This window comes from Bos indicus x Bos taurus, chromosome 4 (genome assembly GCF_003369695.1).
Source record: "Bos indicus x Bos taurus breed Angus x Brahman F1 hybrid chromosome 4, Bos_hybrid_MaternalHap_v2.0, whole genome shotgun sequence".
NCBI classification, from domain to species: Eukaryota; Metazoa; Chordata; class Mammalia; order Artiodactyla; family Bovidae; genus Bos; species Bos indicus x Bos taurus.
Genome location: NC_040079.1, coordinates 81,227,245 through 81,247,923, shown reverse-complemented (window position 1 = coordinate 81,247,923; position 20,679 = coordinate 81,227,245). Strand labels below are relative to the sequence as shown.

At 34.4% G+C, this 20,679-nt stretch overlaps 1 protein-coding gene across 15 annotated transcripts in view; it reads left to right on the top strand.

Moving 5' to 3' along the window:
- Nucleotides 1–20,679, top strand: part of CACNA2D1 (calcium voltage-gated channel auxiliary subunit alpha2delta 1) — a 520,495-nt gene that overhangs the window by 328,877 nt on the left and 170,939 nt on the right. For all 15 annotated transcript variants that reach the window (XM_027539817.1, XM_027539824.1, XM_027539819.1 and 12 more), the window contains exon 6: nucleotides 3,653–3,782. In XM_027539817.1, coding sequence (XP_027395618.1) covers nucleotides 3,653–3,782 — 130 coding nt within the window. The remainder of the gene's footprint in view (nucleotides 1–3,652; nucleotides 3,783–20,679) is intronic.

Here is a 20,679-nt window from a genome sequence, read left to right as displayed (position 1 = left end):
AACTGAATTCATTGTTTACAGTTCAGCGTGACCTAACACCCTGACCAGAAAAATTATAACTGGCTGAAGGCTCAGCATCTTTTTCTCTCTATTCATTATTCATTAACTGGGCATGGGCAGCTGCAGCTGCCCTGATGAATCCCCACTGCTTATTGATGCAGGTGATTTACTGAAAGGGAGGCTTTCCTGTATATCAGTCAGAACTGGTAACCAGCCTTAATGCTTAGATTCCAGTGGTGAATAGTGGTTACAGAGCCAGTCTTATCTTTAATCCATAGAGCTGATAACAACATGTCAGCATAGAGCAGCCTTTTAGTCTTGGTGTCTCTATGAAAGTCTACTGTAAATATCATACATCTATGATTATTATTTTCATTAGGTGATAATATGCTTGGAGGCACATTATGTATCCAAAATTTTATTTGATAACAGTGACAAAAAATTTCAAGAATCAAAAATATCTATATTGAGAAAGTGGCAAGGCCCTATTGTAAATAATATCTACTAAGTAGTTGTAAAAAAGAAAAGGATGTATTTGGAGGTGGAAGTTTTAAAATATACACATATAGACATTGTAGAATTTTATATAAGTCTATAGTCTTTGGTTTTTGAAAAACTTGTTTTGGTACACAAGAACCCATTCATTTAACCCTTTCACTGCTGCTGCTGCTGCTAAGTCGCTTCAGTCATGTCTGACTCTGTGCGACCCCATAGACAGCAGCTCACCAGGCTCCCCCGTCCCTGGGATTCTCCAGGCAAGAACAGTGGAGTGGGTTGCCATTTCCTTCTCCAATGCATGAAAGTGAAAAGTGAAAGTGAAGTCGCTCAATCGTGTCCCACTCTTCGCAACCCCATGGACTGCAGCCTACCAGGCCCCTCCGTCCATGGGATTTTCCAGGCAAGAGTACCAAGCCTTTTCATGGTTTTCTATAAGTATGTGGTTTGTAATAGGTTTTATATGAAAAAAACAAACAATCAGCATCACATGAGCTTGAGAACACTGAGGGTAAATATTATTTTCTTTAGTGGAGCTTATCTCAGAGTTTTGATGTGCCAATGTGCTTTGTTATTTCCTTAATGGAAGAGCAGAAGAGTATTACTACCTCAACTTATTTTAAGTTGCAGCCAACCCTGATAGAATCTGCAGGGACTGTTTTCTTTTCAAATATCCTTTGACAAATATTACTGGCCATATTGCTATGTGCATGCATCTGTTATTCAGTAATAATAAAACAGTGTTTCTGCCCTGTGGAGGGTAGAAAAATTGAGACATCCGTTAATATGCTTATTACTAGTCAATTCTAATTTTTTAATGAAAAAAATTGTGTGTCTAATTTAAACTATTGATATTTTAAAGGAGTGAACTTGCAGTTTTAATGTGTATCACGATCACCTGGAGGGTTTGTTGAATTACTGAATTGCTGGTCCCCTTCCTGACATTGGGGCTTCCCTTGTAGCTCAGTCAGTAAGGAATCTGCCTGCAATGCAGGAGACCTGGGCTCGATCCCTGGGTTGGGAAGATTCCCTGGAGAAGGAAATGGCAACCCACTCCAGTATCCTTGCCTGGAAAATCTCATGGACAGAGGAGCCTTGTGGGCTGCAGTCCATGGGGTCGCAAAGAGTCAGGCACGATTGAGCGACTGACATTTTCCTGACATTTCTGATTGACTGGGCCTAGGGTGGAACCTCTGACTTGCATTCTAAAATGCTTCAGTGGTTGGTGATACTGCTTCTTCAAGGACTAAACTGTTAGAAGCCTCTGTTTTAAAATAAATATTGAGGCTTTTTACTAATTTAAAATGTTTGCAGTGGAGAAGCATAATGACATCATTTATTTGGTGAGACCTGCTTTACATTCATATTATTAATGGAAGTAGTTTATTTTAATTTTCCCTCCTCTTATTCAAGTCAATTGTGCCCATAGATAATCATAGAATAGAGGATGAATTTTAAATTATAAGAAAATTCATGACTGAATCCAGGACCAAGTCCCAGTTATTATTTTTATTCTTTCCTTTATTAACAGTTGGAATCATGGTAGATGTGTTAGGTTAAGTGTTTTGTTCTGTGGTGCTTCTTTGCCTTATCATTCTTTCTTTTTCTTATCCTTAACACTGCACACACCTAACCTTTGCTTTAGAAAATAATATGAGTTAGTAATTTCGGCATGTAGGCTTTTTGTCAAATTTTAGACTTTCAGCACTGCTGTTTCATTATTTTGTATATTCAGTTTGTTACTAGAGGGGCAATTATATCTTTGTTGCTTTCACATGGATTAAAGATAATGATCCTTCTTTAATTCTGCTTATCGATGACAAATTTTACAGTCCGAATGACATATACCCAGATGTGCACACATACACAGAGAGTCATATCTAACTAAACCACAGTTGCCAAATATAGTCCTTCTCCTTATTATAGAGAGTATATTTTCATGTCTTCTTCAACATTGTTTCGTTTGAAAAATAATTTGGTCATGACCTGTTAAATTGATTTCATTACATAATAATGAGTTGGACTTGCAGCTTTAGAAATCATTGATTTTTTTAAAGCCCTTTTGCTAATATTTGTGTCTAAATAATCTTTCCCATGTTGCAACTTCCCTAGGGAAACAAGGAAGTGTGTATATGTGTGTGTGTGTGTTCTTGGGATACTAATGGGTTATCTGGTTGTCCAAATTCTCAGAGCCATCTAGAAAGCTGGACACTATTGCTTCTTTGTAAAGTTTGTTTTTGCCACATCCTGCCACCCTTATGAGACTGTCCACTTAAGTTCTTTCTCTTGTTTATCAGTTGTATTACTGCAGTGTGCTGTAAAATAGTCAAATGTTGTGGTTCTTTTTTCAGTTTTGTTTTGTGGAAATTTCCTTAGGAAAGTGGAATACATTTACAGATACGAATTTTGGATAAATGAGTGAGATTGTTAGTTACTTGCCAGAGGAGAAACTGAATTACCTTGCCAGGGTAATTTAATAATCAGAAACATAGTTCAAATAGGCAGAAAATTAATCTTCAACCTTAAACTCTGTGGGATTTTCTTGAATCAATATTGATTGAATCTTTGCTTCTACCTCAGGAGACAACTTGGTTGAAGTTAGGATTCAATTGTACTTAGAGTTACAATAGATCTCTTCTTTCTGAGCATTTGTACTTTCCTTTTTTAAAGCAAAAATTGGTACACATGGAAAACATGCAAAAATCAAGGGAATAGGACAAAATAATCCTTCATTGCTATTATTTTTTGTGTTCATGTGTAAGATTAGTTGTCAAACCAAGAAATTATATAAAGTTGTAGCATAAGTGGTGAATTTATTTCAAGGGGAAACTTTTAATTTGGTTGTATTCTATTCTTTAAGTGTACACTTTAATAAGTGCTGTGCATGGGAAAGCTCTGGTCCTCTCAGGATGTTCCTGGGTGACTCCAATGTTGAGGAAATTAGGAGAGAAGTTAGGTTATAATGTGAATCCTATCATGAAGATACAATGTGACTGTTAGTGGCTGAATGGAAATTTGTGGTGTCTGATATTATCGTGGGAATATTTTAAAATATTCTTACAAGAATATGCATTTGGCAAATGAAGAAGTGAATGTGAAACTATCTGTGTTAGGATACATTATAATATTCTCTTTATTGTCTGTCTTTTCTTTATAGCCAGAAAAGAATGATAGTGAACCAGGCAGCCAGAGGATAAAACCTGTTTTTATCGATGATGCTAATTTTGGGCGACAAATATCCTATCAGCACGCAGCCGTTCATATTCCCACTGACATCTATGAGGGCTGTAAGTAAAAGGATGTGAACAACTCTTGGAATACCATGTTTTTAATCTAGCTTATGTATCTTATTTTTGGAAAAAAAAAGGGAGCAAACTTGATGCTCTCATTTACATGTTACTTAAGAGTCTATGGTAAACTCTGATTTATGCAAAAGAAGAAACCTAATTTCCATGAGCAGTATATTGTCATCAGGCCTCACTATGTGAATAATTGCAGGAGAGCCTGTAGCCACGGAGGTGTCTTCCTCTTTTAACAAATAATTCTGCCTTTCCAGTTGGTATCAATAACTTCCAAGTAATACATGCATTTATAAAAAATTAAAACTATGTAGTATTAGTGCACACAAATATTTTTACAAGGACACCAAACTGGTAAAGAAAGAGCAATGTGCATTGTAGACCCTCCAGTTCTTACCACAACTTACTGTGTTTTACCTGTCTCTCGCTCTCTGATCTGCCTTACCCTATGATGTAAAGATACCGCCCTCCTAGTTTACTGTGAACTCAAGGTAGAAGAGGGTTGGGTAAAGGAATAAATGATACCCTAAAGAAAAAGAAAAACTTCAAATTGAGTGAGAAGGCTTCACTGCAAGGAAGGGAGGGGAGTACGTTTTTAGGAAGATACAGGGGAGGAATCTTATGGCAGTGATATTCCTTGGACAGCCTATGTGCTAATAAGGGCAGAGCCTGACAGTTCTAACTAGGAATTCTCCTAAGGGCAACATAATCGTATAGGAAGATGAGCTGTGACCCAGAAAGCAGAGTCTTTGCCCAATCACAACTCTGGTTTTACATGTTATCCTTTTCTAACCGGTTCCTACCCTTCCTGCTTGTACCCTGCCTTTCACATAAGTAAATGGTAAGGAGAAAGAACCACTTGAGATTTTTAAAAGTGTGTTTCTAATAGGCCCCTTAATTAAAGACACTGTAAAATGTATTGAGTGTCCAGAGTGTATACATAATCGCCTGGATTCTGGATGCAGACAGCCTAGGTTAAGTTAAATTTCAAACCTAAATTTTAACAGTATTTCATTGGGCAAATATATTAACTTTCTGGGCAAGCATTTTTTGCACCTGTAAAGTGGGGATAAAATTGCCCAAAAGTTCATTTGAGAATAAAGTAAGTTAATGTACTTGAGTTTCCACAATAGTGCCAAACTCAAAGTAAACATTATATAAATGTTTGCTGTTATGACTAATTACAAATGAAGTTTATTTAGTAGTAGTGTTAGTCAATCAGTTGTGTCCAACTCTTTGCGATCCCACAGACTGTAGCCCACCAGGCTCCTCTGTCCTTGGGATTCTCCAGGCAAGAATACTGGAGCGCATTGCCATTCTCGTCTCCAGAGGATTTTCCCGAACTGGGGATCAAACCCGGGTCTCCTGCATTGCAGGCAGATTCTTTCCTGTTGGAGCTACAGGGAAGACTAAAGTTTGTTTAGACGAAAGAATTAAGTACAGGACGAATACAAGAAATTAGCTTTTGTTTTTTGGATTCACTCTGAGATTGTTGCTTAAAAGGGAATTTTTAAGTGCATGCCTGACTAATCTCATAATATAAATCTCATCTTCTGTTTTATTTTATTCATTTGTTTTGTTTCACCTTTTTAATATTTTAAAAAGTACATGTTTTCATCATGTCATTTCTTTAAAAATATTAAACATATGATTTTGCTGTATGATAGGAACAATATGGTATATGTAAGTAGTTACATAATTTCATTTCTTTACAACTTAGCCATATTGATTCTAAGTCCTTTTAGAAATTACTAGGATCCAGGTTTGATTTTTATATTTTTTTGTTTTTACTTTGCTGCATTCTTTTTTTGAGAATATTTTTGATGTTTGCAATTAAATTTTATAACTTATGACAACAATTATCAGATAATACTGAGCTGTATGGTTGTGTTTCTCATTTTTTAAAAAATCATGTTTCATCCACTTTATTTCTATTAGAAATTGTTATCACCTGTTGATTTTTGGGTATGTCAGCAAGAAAAATAATTTTAGAGTAATTATCTTATTACTCTAAAATTATATTTTTCTTTCGAATTCACTTTAGAAGAACAAACTGGTTGGATATAAAATTTCTGAGTCAAAGCATTTTTATGTTGACACTCTGTGGTCATCATGTCACTGTTGTCTGGTCTATATTAGTATGTTGAGCAAACATGAGGCCAGCTTGAGTGTTTTTAATTTGTTAGCAGACTTTCATGATCATGTTTCTGTTTTGTTGCCAATAGTGATTATCCAGATATTCTCAAACTTTCCATTAAATTCTCGAGGAAGGGTAACAGAACTTTGTCCAGGGAGAGAGAGAACCCCCTCTTCCCCAGTTCTTCTTGAGTTTTTTTTTGGCTGGTCTAAAATTGACAGAAGACAGATTAATAGATTAATTTAAAATCAGTTTGCACGTATGAGTGGTGCTAGTGGTAAAGAATCTGCCTGCCAATGCAGGAGACACAGGGACACGAGTTTGATGCCTGAGTTGGGAAGATCACCTGGAGTGGGAAATGGGAAGCTGCTCCAGTATTCTTGCTGGAGAATCCCAGGGGCAGAGGAGCCTGGCAGGATATAGTCCATGGGGCTGCAGAGTCAGACACGACAGATCAGAGCAGACCAAATCATAAAAATGGTACCCTCACAGTGTCCAAAGCAGGCCAATTACATATCACTTTTAGACAAACAAACAATATGTGAAGAGATAAGACAAGGCAGCTTGTGCTTGGGGTAGCTGACTAACGAAGTAACAACATATGTTTGTACAGCTCGCTTAGCTTTGAATTCCTTACCTCTGCTGATAGGAGTGCATACCTTCATGTGGAAGATGTATTTCCTACTTTTAGAGGGTAAGAGAGAAATGGTTGTATTTTTTTATACTTTATTTTCCATTGGCTGTTTCTCACATAACTCTTAATTCAGAATAATCAATATGCTACTGAGGTATATTTTGGAGCAGCCTACTCTGGGCTACAGCAACCTCACACATTTAAAAAAAAAATTTCTTTTTCTAAAAGCTGTGTTACCACAGTAGAAGAAATTTTAATATTGCATGCATGTTTAAAATAGAAAATAAAGGTCTCAAACAATAACAACTCCCGAAGCTAATCATGACTAAGTTTGGGGCATAGTCTTATAAAATATGTATTTAAATGCAAACACAAACTAATGAAATAATCCCAATGGGATTTTTCATATTGCTTTTCAACTTGCTTCCCCACCAACCTGTTCTGCTTGCCTTGCTCATAGTAGAGAGATTTGTTGTTGTTAAACTATTAAAAGGCTGAAAATAGAGAGGAGAAAGGTATCTCTTTAGGAGTAGGTTATCCAGGGAATAGAAAAGCAAAATAACTTTGATTAACTTTTCAATGAAGTGATATTGAATAAATAAGTGAAAAATGCATTTTTCGCTAGGTAATTAGAACCTAAAATCATTAGAACCTAATTTACCAGTCTAGTAAATTATACACCAGTAAATTATAGTGTCTCATTTTATTACTGTAACTTTGTTAAAAATTTTTGAAGGGGAAACTCAAGCTGAGTTTTTAATGAAAGTCCACATCACTGGTAAAAAATGGAGTCAAGTTTCATATAAATTCTAATTCTAAACTTTATACTTTACAGTACAGTAATAGATAAAATTTCTAATGTTTTCATTTGACTTAATTTTGACTCATATTACTTGTGAGCCAAGATCTAACTCCACAGGAGTTAGTAACATACTGATTTTGCATGAGAATCTTCATTTTCTTATTTCTTTTGCTCTTTTGTTTTTCATGAAGTCACATTCATTAATGTCTTCATCTATTTTATGCTGGAACAAACATAAAATTGACACATAAAGTAAATCCAAGTATCCTTTCTTCATATTGATGTCACATAATATACATATCTTCTTTTAAAATCCTATAGAAGAGTTTTGACTTTTTGTAAATGTTTCTGTTTCTAATTTAGAATAAACTGTTGGTGGATATTTACAAAGGATGATTTTAATAGTCTCAGAGGCTAAAAAGTATTACTTTGATTACTTTGAAAATCAGGAAGATAGAATATTGAAATAGATGTTTTCAGAAATTGTAAGAAATTTTGGTATATGACATAATTTAAAAAAAGAAAATGAAGCTATGTCTTTGGATTGTGTATTTAGTCCTATTTATCTTGAAGAAATATTGGCTTCTCCTTTTTTGATGAAATCGCATCAGTAAGACTCTGACCTTGCCTGGCCTGCACTGCTTTAAAATTCATATCCGGTGTTATGAGCTATGTGAGTAAATGACATAGGAGTAAAATCAGAAATGTCAATAAGATCTTGAAAATTTAATAATTACTGGCATTTTTCATGCAGTTCATCAAAACATATCAGATGCACAGAATCATTCTAGATTCTGAATTTAATAAATGGAAAAGCATACTTTAATTGAAGGCTTAACTGAAGGGAACAGCCTCTTCTTGCATTCAAAGACAGTTTGTGTCTCTGAATTCTCATAAGATATCTTGTGTTCTAATTTTCCAAAGGTGATTACTTTTGAAATTCCCTTGAATTCAATATGATTGCTTTTGCTCCATGATATATTTGAAGTTTTCAAACAGTGTATTTAATTAAAATATTGTCTGAAAGCTTTTAGTTTTGAGGATTTTACTGGTTAATACTTTAATTTTAGAGGGCACCCAAACTACACTTAATTTTTTAATCACTTATCTGTTTCAGTATAAAAATAGTAAACTCGATAGAAAGGGCTGAATATTCTGACAATTTGTTTTAATCACAGAGCTTTATTAATGTGTTAATTATTTTTGATTCAAATATAAGGAATGCTTTTATAGAATATTTTGGTCATTTGTCATTAGAAATTTATGTTAATATTTATTTGCAGAATTATTATAGTTGTAAAAATTATACATTACTACGAGAAATCAGTAGGGAACTCCAACTTATGTAACTTTCAGGTACTAGATACTTTTGTCCTTATACTACCTTTTGAGGTAAACTAGAAGGCAGTGGCACCCCACTCCAGTACTCCTGCCTGGAAGATCCCATGGAGGAGCCTGGTAGGCTGCAGTCCATGGGGTCGCTGAGGGTCGGACACAACTGAGCAACTTCACTTTCACTTTTCACTTTCCTGCATTGGAGAAGGAAATGGCAACCCACTCCACTGTTCTTGCCTGGAGAATCCCAGGGACGGGGAAGCCTGGTGAGCTGCCATCTATGGGGTCGCACAGAGTCGGACACGACTGAAGCGACTTAGCAGCAGCAGCAGTAGCAGGCGATTTATAATTTCTATTTTAGAAATTTAAAAATGAACATACTTCTGTCACAGAGATACAATGATTTTGATCGAGGAAGACAGAATTTTCTGGAGTTATATTAATATCCTTGGAGGTCTCATATACTTTAACAAATATACTCTTTATAAATTAAATTATCTATAATCACTAATACTGGGTTCTCATTTATCTTTTCTTACATTGAGGTATAGTCTGTGTACAGTATTATATATAAATTTCACATGTACAGCATAGTGGTTCACAATTTTTTAAAGGTTATACTCTGTTTATTGTTATAATAAAATATTGCCTATATTCCCTATGCTGTGCAATATATCCTGTAGCTTATTTATTTTATAAATATTAGTTTGTATCTCTTAACCCCCTACTCCTATCTTGCCTCTCTTAATGTTCATTTGTTTTGTCATAGAAAATATAACTACTGTATGTAAAATGATGTTAGTGTAAAAATTACAGAGGAGAAAGCTGCTAGGCTTTTGCTGATTGTGATAGTCTTTCATAAGCAACTAATCTATTTCAGGATATGTGCACTATTTAATTAGAGAATGCTTATAGTTTACTTTTGCTGTTTTAAAAATCTGTTTATAATGGAAATATAGCACTGAACAAACAGATTTAAAAAATCCTGTACTGAGGGAGTTTACATTGTGATGGAGATAGGGCATAAAATAAACAAACAGTTAAATAATGAAATATATTGTAACATAATAAAAGCTTGAGATAAAAATAAAATAAGGGAGGGTTATATGCAGTTCCTGGGCTTCCCTATTCCCTGGTAGCTCAACTGATTAAGAATCCGCCTGTAATATAGGAGACCCCGTTTCGATTCCTGAGTCAGAAAGTTCTCCCAGAGAAGGGATAGGCTACCCACTCCAGTATTCTTGGGCTTCCCTGGTGACCCAGACAGTTAAGAATCTGCCTGCAATGTGAGAGACCTGGATTTGATCCCTGGGTTGGGGAGATCCCCTGGAGGAGGGCATGGCAACCCACTCCAGTATTCTTGCCTAGAGAATCCCCATGGACAGAGAAGCCTGGTGGGCTACAGTCCGTGGTGGTGAGAAGACCTGGACATGACTGAGCAACTAAGCACAGCATAGCATAGGCAGTTCCTGGGTTAGGAGTTGGGGAGTTGATATTTAAAACATGGAGATAGGGAAGGCTTTGTGGATAAGATAACATAGCCTGTAGTTGGTGAGCATGAGAGTTGAAATTCTCTAGATGTTGTTGCGGGCAGAGGGAAGAGAAAGCACCAAGATCTTGAGCCTGCTAGGTTCATAAAGAGCCTAAAGACCAGGGTGGGCATAGCTGAGGTAGCAGGTGGGAAGGAGCAGGTGTAGCAGCAGAGGCCTCATTGTATACAGCCTTGTGGATAATTGCAAAATACTTTGATTTTCATTTTGAGATTATTTTAGTCTGTTTTGACTGCTCTAACAAAATGCTGTAGACAGAGTGGCTTATATAATAGATATTTATTTTTATAGTTTTGGGCACTGGAAGTCCAAGATTAAGTTGCTGACAGGTTTGATTTCTGATGAGGTACAGAGAGCTTCCTGTTTTGTAGATGGCCCCCATCTTGCCGTGTGCTCACATGACTACTTCTTTGTGCACATGCAGAGTGAGTGAGATCTGATATTTTTTCCTCTTTTTATATGACAGCAATCTGATTATGAAGGTGAGACACTAATTCAACTACAAATGCTCTACCCTCATAACCTCATCTATGCCTAATTACCTCCCAGAGGCCCCACTTACTAATACTGTTGCATTGCAGATTGGGTGTTCAACATACAGGTTTTGAGAAAACATAGAGATTAAGTCCATAACAGAGAGGGAACTCTGAGGTGTTTTTTGGATGAGGAATTACACTTTCATAAAAAGGTAGATGCTGAATACTTGATTGAGAACAGACATAAAAGGCAAGAATTGAGGAGGAATGATGGGACCTTGGACCAAGGTTGCAGCTCAAAAAAGTATACCTATTAAAATATGTGGATTTTTATTTACAGGGCAGCAAAGGAGAAACGGACGTAAAGAATAGACTTACAGACTTGGGGAGAGGGGAAGAGAGGATGAGATGTATGGAAAGAGTAATATGGACATTTACACTGCCATATGTAAAATAGATAGCCAGCAGGAATTTGCTGTAAGGCTCAGGAAACTCAAACAGGGGTTGTGTATCAACCTAGAGGGGTGGGATTGGGAGGGAGGTTCAAAAGGGAGGGGATATACGTATACCTATGGCTGATTCATGTTGAGGTTTGACAGAAAAGAACAAAATTCTGTAAAGCAATTATCCTTCAATTAAAAATAAATTAATTTAAAAAATTGTGTAAATCTAATATACTTTTGAGATATACATTTTTCCTTCTTATTTTATGTGATGGAGACATTCTATTCAATTAACTTAATTATCTCAAAATAGTGTGGCAAACAAATTTTATCCTCATAAATAAACATTATAAAAGCACTTTTAGTTGAGAACTAGTAAACTAAGATAAATTTCTTGAGATCTTTAAAGAGTAGTGAATTAATTCAAGTTCAGTAGAACATCAAAAGACCTTTTTTCTGTGTCTTTCTTCACAACTTTAAAATTTTCTTTTTGAGATAAATAAATTCCATGCAAGTTAGTTTCCTCTTCATCATTCAGTGTTATAAGTTAGAAACAGGATAGTAATCCTACAGGAAAACAGAGGGAAAATATATAGACATATTTCATTTTACCTGTTTACATAAATCCTTACATATCCTTTCATTGGTGCAAACTGCTGAGCTTTGTTCAGGCTTGCCTGGTGTATTTCCTGTGATAGGCTTCTGGTTTGGGATTCACATCTGAGTACCGGCAAGTTTTGAACTTCGTAACTGTTGATGTATAGGTATGTGCATGGTAGTGTTTTAGCTGTTGTTTCTGTAAAAACAAATAATCTTGAATGAATGCATAATCTATTTCTTTGAAGTAAAATGTTAATAGGGTTGTTCCACTTCCAGAATCTTGATTGGAATAACATATGTGTTCCTGTTAAACATCTTATGACTTTTACAATTGCTTTTGAGGCAAATATAACATTAAAATGCTTATTTTTCTTACTAAAATAAGTATATGATGATTTTATGAAATACAAACTAGTGTAAAGGAAAATATGTAAAATTACACTGATACAGATACTGTATGTCTCTGTATGTGTTCATTAAATATACTAGTAGCAAATATATAATTACTAAGCAAATATACTGAAACACTACAAAATTTATACCTGACCTATTGCCTACTAAGCAAATATACTGAAACCCTGCAAAGTTTAAACCTGACCTTTTACCTTATCAGAAAGTATTTTTATATATTTAATAATTTTTATCATGAGATATAGATAAATCTCTGTATTTCTCATTATCACCTTAAGATAAAACAAGAACTTATATTAAAAGGACAAAACTATTGATAAATTTTCTTGATATTACAGGTTAGTACCAAATTAGATTATACCTTCAATGAATTAGTTCCTTTCTAATTCCAATTTGTCAATGACACTATTATCTTTTAATTAATGTTTTAGAGATTATGTAGAATATTGATAGTATATTGGAATAGTTTACTGCCTTTTTTTTTCAGCATTGTCATATGTTTGTTCTTCAACACTAGGTTCCATTGCTATGTAAAATAAAATGCTAGGGCACTATGAACTGTAGCAGCAGTTTGTCTGAGGGATGGTAACAAACATGTTTAGAAATTACCCTGATTTTCCCACATGCTAGATCTTTCACAACATATATTGTAAAGTTTTCACTTTTACCTGATTAGCCTGAATTTAGTGACTGTGCTTAATTGAACTTTGGTAAGTATATACATTTAAAATTTCAAGTAGCAAAATGTGTTTAAGTGTACTTTAGCAATAAAATCACAAGCTTTAAAAAAAGATTGTCAAGGCTGTTGGAAAATGAGAGAAAATATGAAAAGTAAGAAGTACAACTCCAGAAAGTGGAGATTAAAACCATGAAAGGGCATTAGGGGCAACTTTACAGTAAAGTGCTATAATCTGTAAGAAGAGTGGATGATTTATTATAAAATAAAGTCAGATCAACTCAATAATATGTCAGTAATCATAAAATAAATTGGAAACATTCAAGTTTATGGCCAAAAAAAGTAGTTTCTGTTGAGTCATTTCTATAAAATTTTCAAATAAATACTTACAAGTTTTGAATGTTTTTCTAGAAATGTGAAAAGTTAATTAACTCATTGCTTCATTATAAAAAAAAAGATGTAGCAGAAAAAAATAAAAAATTGTAAGCCAGTTTTACTTTATGAATAATAATGAAAAATTGAATGAAAAGATTTCCAAGCAAAGTAGCAATGAAAGAATAATGCCTGGAAACAAAACAACTGACTCGATAATTGAGTATTTTAGATGTCTAATAATGCTTTTATATTCTGTATCAATTGATGCAAATTAAGCATTTACCTTTTTTTTTCAGTTTGAAATAGAATTGGCATATAGAACTATATAATTTTAAGGTATAAAATATAATTTGACTTACATATATCATGAAATGGTTGGCACAGTAGATTTAGTGAACATTTCATATAATTTAGTATTCAGGAAATGGAAAAAATTTACATTCATTTTTAATTGAAGTCATTTTAATTAAAATCTTATCAAAATACTCCTACCAATGATAAAAACTGCTCTGATGATTAAGGAGAGCTGAGAAATTCCCACTACTTCTATACAGGTTTGTTTTTAGAGTATTTGTTGTCCTTGTTTTTATTTATTACAAATATGATTTTGGTTTAATATACAATTATATGAATTGTTTTGTGCTAATTTTTTTCAGCAGATAATTACCAAAAACAAAGTTTTTGAAATTCTGGGGGATACATCATTCCATGCTATAGAGTTGTGTGTTCAAAGACTAAAAAATACCAATACATGGAGAAGGAAATGGCAACCCACTCCAGTATTCTTGCCTAGAGAATCCTGTGGACAGAGGAGCCTGGTGGGCTGCTGTTTATAGTGTCGCACAGAATCAGACACAACGGAAGCGACTTAGCATGCATGCCTTGGAGAAGGTAATAGCAACCCATTCCAGTATTCTTGCCTGGAGAATCCCAGGAACAGAGGAGCCTGGTGGGCTGCTGTCTATGAGGTCGCACAGAGTCAGACACGACTGAAGCAGCTTAGCTGTAGCAGCAGCAGTGCCACAAAGTGAAAATATAGGTCACTAACTACAAACCACCAAACGGTTCCATTTCCACTTAAACCAAGGTTGTACACTTTATGTCTGAACTTTTTTTATTTTTTGTCTTCATTCATATCTTGGTAGTTTTCCCTGCTTTCCAATAAAGTTTTTCTATGAGGGCTAACAAAAAATAAATAAATAAAAAAATAAAAAATACCAATACAATATTGTAAAGTAATTATCCTCTAATTAAAATAAATAAATTTAAATAAAAAAAATAAAGACTAAAAAAGTGAATGACTTTAACATATTATCATGGTTATCATATTAACAAAGTAGCTTTTCTTTTTTCTTTAAAAATGCTATTTAAATCATAAAGCCATGATCCTAAGCCATGAAAGCAGAAATCTGGTAAAGGCTAAAAAAAGGACACTTTTAAGAAGTACCATTTATTCTCTAACAAAATATCATCTTATGTGTGTGTGTGTGTCTGTGTGTGTGTGTTTAAGGTTTAGCTTAATTAACTAGCATCACTCCTCATTAAGAGCATAGCAATGAAATAATAGAAACATGAGAAGACATGAGGTACTAATACAATTTTAGGATAGGATAATTTGATCATGCTTAAAAGTATGAGACAAAGAGAGGAAATTCCACTTCTAAGGGAAAGTTTGCGCTTCATTTCATTGTTTTTCTCTAATGATGTTTCTATAATACATTCATCTTATAAATGCAATATAGTATTCATTTTCTGATAAGAAAATGTTGACCAAAAGTAAACCCAAATGCCAAAGAATATATAGTCTTCTGATCTTACAAGATAGATACTAGCCCTTTCATTCATTCAGACTTATAGAATAACAGACCAATTAGCAATAACAGTTTCATGGATCTTGTAAATTGCTATGGACTGAATTCTGTCCCACATGGATTCACATGTTGGAGTCCTAACCCTCAGAGGTGACTGACTATATTTGGATAGGGTCTTTAGGGGGCAGTCAAGGATAAACGAGGTCATTAGGATGGGGCCCTAATCTGGTAGGATTGGTGGTTTTATAAGAAGAGGCATTCCTGCACAGGAAGGGCCATGTGAGGAGACAGCTGGAAAGGCAGCAGTCTGCAGGCCTGAAAGAGAGTTCTCACCAGGAACCAAATTGGCACTCACCCTGATCTTGGACTCGTCAGCCTCTAGAACTCAGAGAAAATACCTAGTCTGTGTTATTTTATTATGGCAACCCAAGCTGGCTAAGACACAGTTTTGTTTCCAGGGAAAAATTGGAATAGGCTTAAACTCGTTTATATATATATATTTATATATATATATATATATATATATATATATATATATATATATATATTATATAAAAATAACAGTATTGGAGAAGTCTCTTGAGAGTCCCTTGGACTGCAAGGAGATCCAGCCAGTCAATCCTAAAGGAAATCAGTCCTGAATATTCATTGCAAGGACTGATGCTGAAGCTGAAACTCCAATACTTTGGCCAACTGATATGAAGAACCAACTCATTGGAAAAGACCCTGATGCTGGGAAAGATTGAAGGCAGGAGAAGAAGAGGATGACAGAGGATGAGATGGTTGGATGGCATCACCGATGTGATGGACATGAGTTTGAGTAAGCTCTGGGAGCTGGTGATGGACAGGGAAGCCTGGCATGCTGCAGTCCTGGCATGCTGCAGTCCATGGGGTCGCAAAGTGTTAGACACGACTGAGTGACTAAACTGAACTGATATATAATGAGCTGAAAATTTAAGTTGGTTATGTCATACTTCTAAACATACATCAGAGTGTAAATATTTGCCTGTTTAAATTTGAATTTGCAAAACTATTTTTGGCATTTTAATTTAGAATCTTATTTTCTGTACTTCCCCTTTGAAGTAGTTGTGCTGTGGAAATCAGTTTATGCTTGCCAACTCAGTAGATGAATAGACTTACCTATTTATTGGAGAGACAGTTAATTTGTAATTCTAGGTATATATAGCAGTAATAATTAGATTGTTTTCTTGGAACATTCCCTAAGTTATAATTCCCTAAATTTATAGATCCATAGGCTGTGCAGATATAGAGCCTAAAATTTATAGTTACTGAAGTGTGGTTTTGTTTTGTTATTTTTTAAGAGAGGGCAAAAGAATATTGTAACAACTTGACTGACGGTCCATTCATTTGATCATGTATCCTGTGTCCAAAATGGTGCCAGAGTCACTCTGACAAGTTTTTTCTTGTCTGTGCAGTAAACATTCTCCTGTGTACATTACAAGGTGATTATAATACTCTCCCCTGGTTGAATCTGTGAAGCATTCTAGTCTCTTATTTGAAATTTGAAGGATATTTTAAACCACAATTATATTTAAGATCTATAAAAAAAACCTAGATCTTATTGAAAATAAAGTGGTACATTAGTTAGCCCTTGTGATAGCTTCTACTGCAAGATCGACTCAGTTCTTGTATATAAACATCTATCATGGTGATTGTATCCATCTTCTGTATCATGTATTGACACTGTTCATTCAACCATGCCATGTTTTCTCAATTCTGTTATAGGTAATGAAATTATAACAGGATTCTTAATCGGGGTAATGATTTGCTGGCCAAACAAATTTGGGAAATGTTATATAGCTTCCTCTTTGGAGATTCCTAGTACTTATTAACCTTTAAAAGTGCAGAGAAATTATGCTAGAAATAAATAAAATTTGTCATTTTACTGATAATTTTTCATATTTCTATTACTGTGTAACATTAACATACTATAAGCTAGAAATAAAATTTAATTCATTTTACTGATAATTTTTCATAACAATATTTCTATTATTTCAAGATAATATTTCTATCGCTGTGTAACAGTAACATACTATAAGCATATATTTCATTTAATTCAAATAACACTACCCAAAAATTTTTATATTATTGGCAAGTGCCACAATACTTTTGATAACATTTACAACTCATTTTGTTTTCTCCTTGAGTCACCTTGTCCAACTGTGCCAGGCAGTTTCTTGTAAAGATTTAACTTTATTTTGTTAGACTCAAACTTTTTCAGTAAATGACTAGATAAAGATGACTTTCCTGGTAACAGATAATAAGATGGTCTCAGTTACTTTTAGATATAAATACAGTATATAAAAAGCAAAAACACAGCCTTAGTTCCAAATTTGATTTATTATTAACCCCTACTGCTCTAGCACCCTGCACCGTAGGTTAGGGCTAATGGAAGCTGACAGTGGAAAAGAGGCAGAAGGGATGGGGTACTTCCTAGCTGAATGTATTTTGCCTCCACCAGGTGGAAGTGCTAAGGTGAAGGGAGGGCAGAGAATGGTTGGTATCTGGCTGGCTGACTTTGGCAAGGCTAGGTAGATGTAGTTATGTGGTAAATAATTTAAACTAACTTTTTCTCTTGGGGAGAGATTGTATGGGTTATTTAGAAATTTCTTATGTGGGCATCCTCTCCGTAGTTCCTTTGAACCAGCAGACACATATCTCTATATCATGTGAAGATGTTCTGCTACTGTTTTCTGTGGCTTTGGGTGTCATTTTGGATTTGTCTCCTCAGTACTATAAGAGAATAGTGCATTCTTCATGCTGCAAGGCAGCCTTAGCAGATGTTACCCAATCAGCCAAAATTTGGACATAAAATGTTGCATCATTCTTAATGTTTTACAGTATGTTTTTTACTATTTTTCTTTGCAAAATTTCTCCTATATTGTTGCATATTTGGATAAATATTTAAGAAAGGGCCACTGGAAAGTCTTTTATTCCTAGGAACCTCATGAAGATTGTTTGGTGAGTCCAGAAAAGTTTTTCAAGAATCTCTGTCAACAACGAAGTTACTCTTGGTATTGCATCAGTGTTTTTTATCTAATAATATTAATGTACATGTGTAAGTCACTTAGGTACCAGCCTTCCGTAACTCACTAAAGAAAAATCGCAGATCTTTCTGTAACTTCTTGGAACTGAAATATATTTCTCAGTGTTGTTGCTAAGGAAGGGGGCCTTCAGATATTGTATAATATGATTATTAAACTTCCTTAATTTCTATTCATTTTTCATATTTTATCAGAAGTTGTGAAAATTTTTTTCTGTTAATTTTTTAAAATCTGTTACTGAACATGGATATTCAGGGATTTGTTAAAGGTCAAATTATTGCTGTTTTTTAAAAAATTGTTAGGAGAATACAAATAAAAATCCATTGTCTCATTGTTTATAAAAAGATATTAAAAAGGGAACATGGAAGACATCAAAAAGGACATGTGCACAATTCAGAATCTCTATAAATTGATAGCTGGAGATGAGACGTCTACTTGGCTAGCTTTTTATGATGGCTATAACAAGTGACAGGCCATTCAAAGGCTGAAGAAGAAAGATAATGAAATATTAAATTAGAACAGCTTCCAAAACAGACTGACAGTACTGTTCGCAGCAAATTAAAAAGGGATTGACAACTGAAGAGAAAATAGAGGTCTGGAATTTGAGATGAGAATTTTTTAATCATCTGGCATTTTGCTTCATGGATAAGATCTTACTCAGATTTCTCCCTAGAGATAAAGAGGCATTTAAAAGATATTTCTAAAATCCAATTATTCAAAGAGAAAGATTCTAAACGGGTTTAAAGATTTCAAAGCTATTTTGTCACAAGATACAAGATCAGGTTTTTAAAGTATGGAGCTATGAGTTATGCTTGCATTGAGATGGAATTTAGTCAGTATTTTTGTAATTAGAGCAAATCAAGTCATATACAATTTTACCCTAATGAATAATACATGACAAAAAATACTGCAGTCCTTTCTGGTTATTTCAGTCTTACATAAAAATCGTTTTGTTTTTAATTGTTTCTTGCAAATCATAGCAACTAGAAGCTGTGAGGCAGTTCATGGTGGGGCCTTTTTTTATCTTACATTCATCCAGACTAGAACATGACTGAGGAAATGGCTCAGTACTATCCTGCCAGGTCTGTGAAGACCAGTTGTGGTTTCTGTACTTTCTGTACTTTGTTATATGATTGTTGGTAGTCACTACCCAGTATATAAAAAAATACATCAACATTATTATTAGGTGCAGAGTATAAGTCCCCAGGAGAATTGGCAAAAGACTTTATTTTTGAAAGAAATGAATATATAAGGATGGTCTCTTTCAAACTGAAAATGACTTCTCTATTTGTTCTTCATCTGTTTTAAGCCACGGAGTTTCTTTGACTCATAGAAAAACATATTTATTTCAGAATAATGTAATTCTTTTATCCTCTTCAGCTATCAGTGTTGATATTTCAGTGAATATTTAGATAAACAGCTTTTTAGCAGTACATGACAAAGTTGCTGTTTGTCAAACTAATGTAATATATATCTTACTTACCTCAAAGGACTGTTATGAAAATTTTAAAAACGTGTAAAATGACTAGAACAGTCCTTGATGAATGTTAAACTAAAATCTATCTCATATATCAGCAGGTTTTATTTTCCTGAGAAACTGGATTCAGTCCAGTTCAGTTGCTCAGTCTTGTCCGACTCTTTGCTAACTTCAGCATCAGTCCTTCCAATGACTATTTAGAACTAAATTCCTTTAGGATTGACTGGTTTGATCTCCTTGCAGTCTTTTAAAGTAAATCACTTTTATCTAAGTCTAATGAGAATATTGTCATCTACTAGAAGTTCTTAATATAGAACTGAAAACATGTACACATTTTTTCATTAATTGAGTTAAGCAAGATGAATGTTTTCATAAATATTGATAAATTATGGAATTTTTAAAATGCATTTTAAGTAATTCAGAAATATTTGATAATGATTAGTTTCTTTCATAGTTCTTTGTTCAGATATGGTTCTGTGTTCTTTGTATGGTTCTATGATCTTTGTTCCCTACTTTCTTCAATTTAAGTCTAAATTTGGCAATAAGGAGTTCATGATCTGAGCCACAGTCAGCTCCTGGTCTTGTTTTTGCTGACTGTATAGAGCTTCTGCATCTTTGGGTGCAAAGAATATAATCAGTATGATTTTGGTATTGACCATCTGGTGATGTCCACGTGTAGAGTTTTCTCTTGTGTTGTTGGAAGAGGGTGTTTGCTATGACCAGTGTGTTCTCTTGGCAAAACTCTATTAGTCTTTGCCCTGCTTCATTCCGTATTCCAAGGCCAAATTTGCCTGTTACTCCAGGTGTTTCTTGACTTCCTACTTTTGCATTCCAGCCCACTATAATGAAAAGGACATCTTTTTTGGGTGTTAGTTCTAAAAGGTCTTGTAGGTCTTCATAGAACCGTTCAACTTCAGCTTCTTCAGCGTTACTGGTTGATGCAAAGGCTTGGATTGCCGTGATATTGAATGGTTTGCCTTTGAAACAAACAGAGACTATTCTGTTGTTTTTGAGATTGCATCCAAGTACTGCATTTTGGACTCTTTTGTTGACCATGATAGCTACTCCATTTCTTCTAAGGGATTCCTGCCCG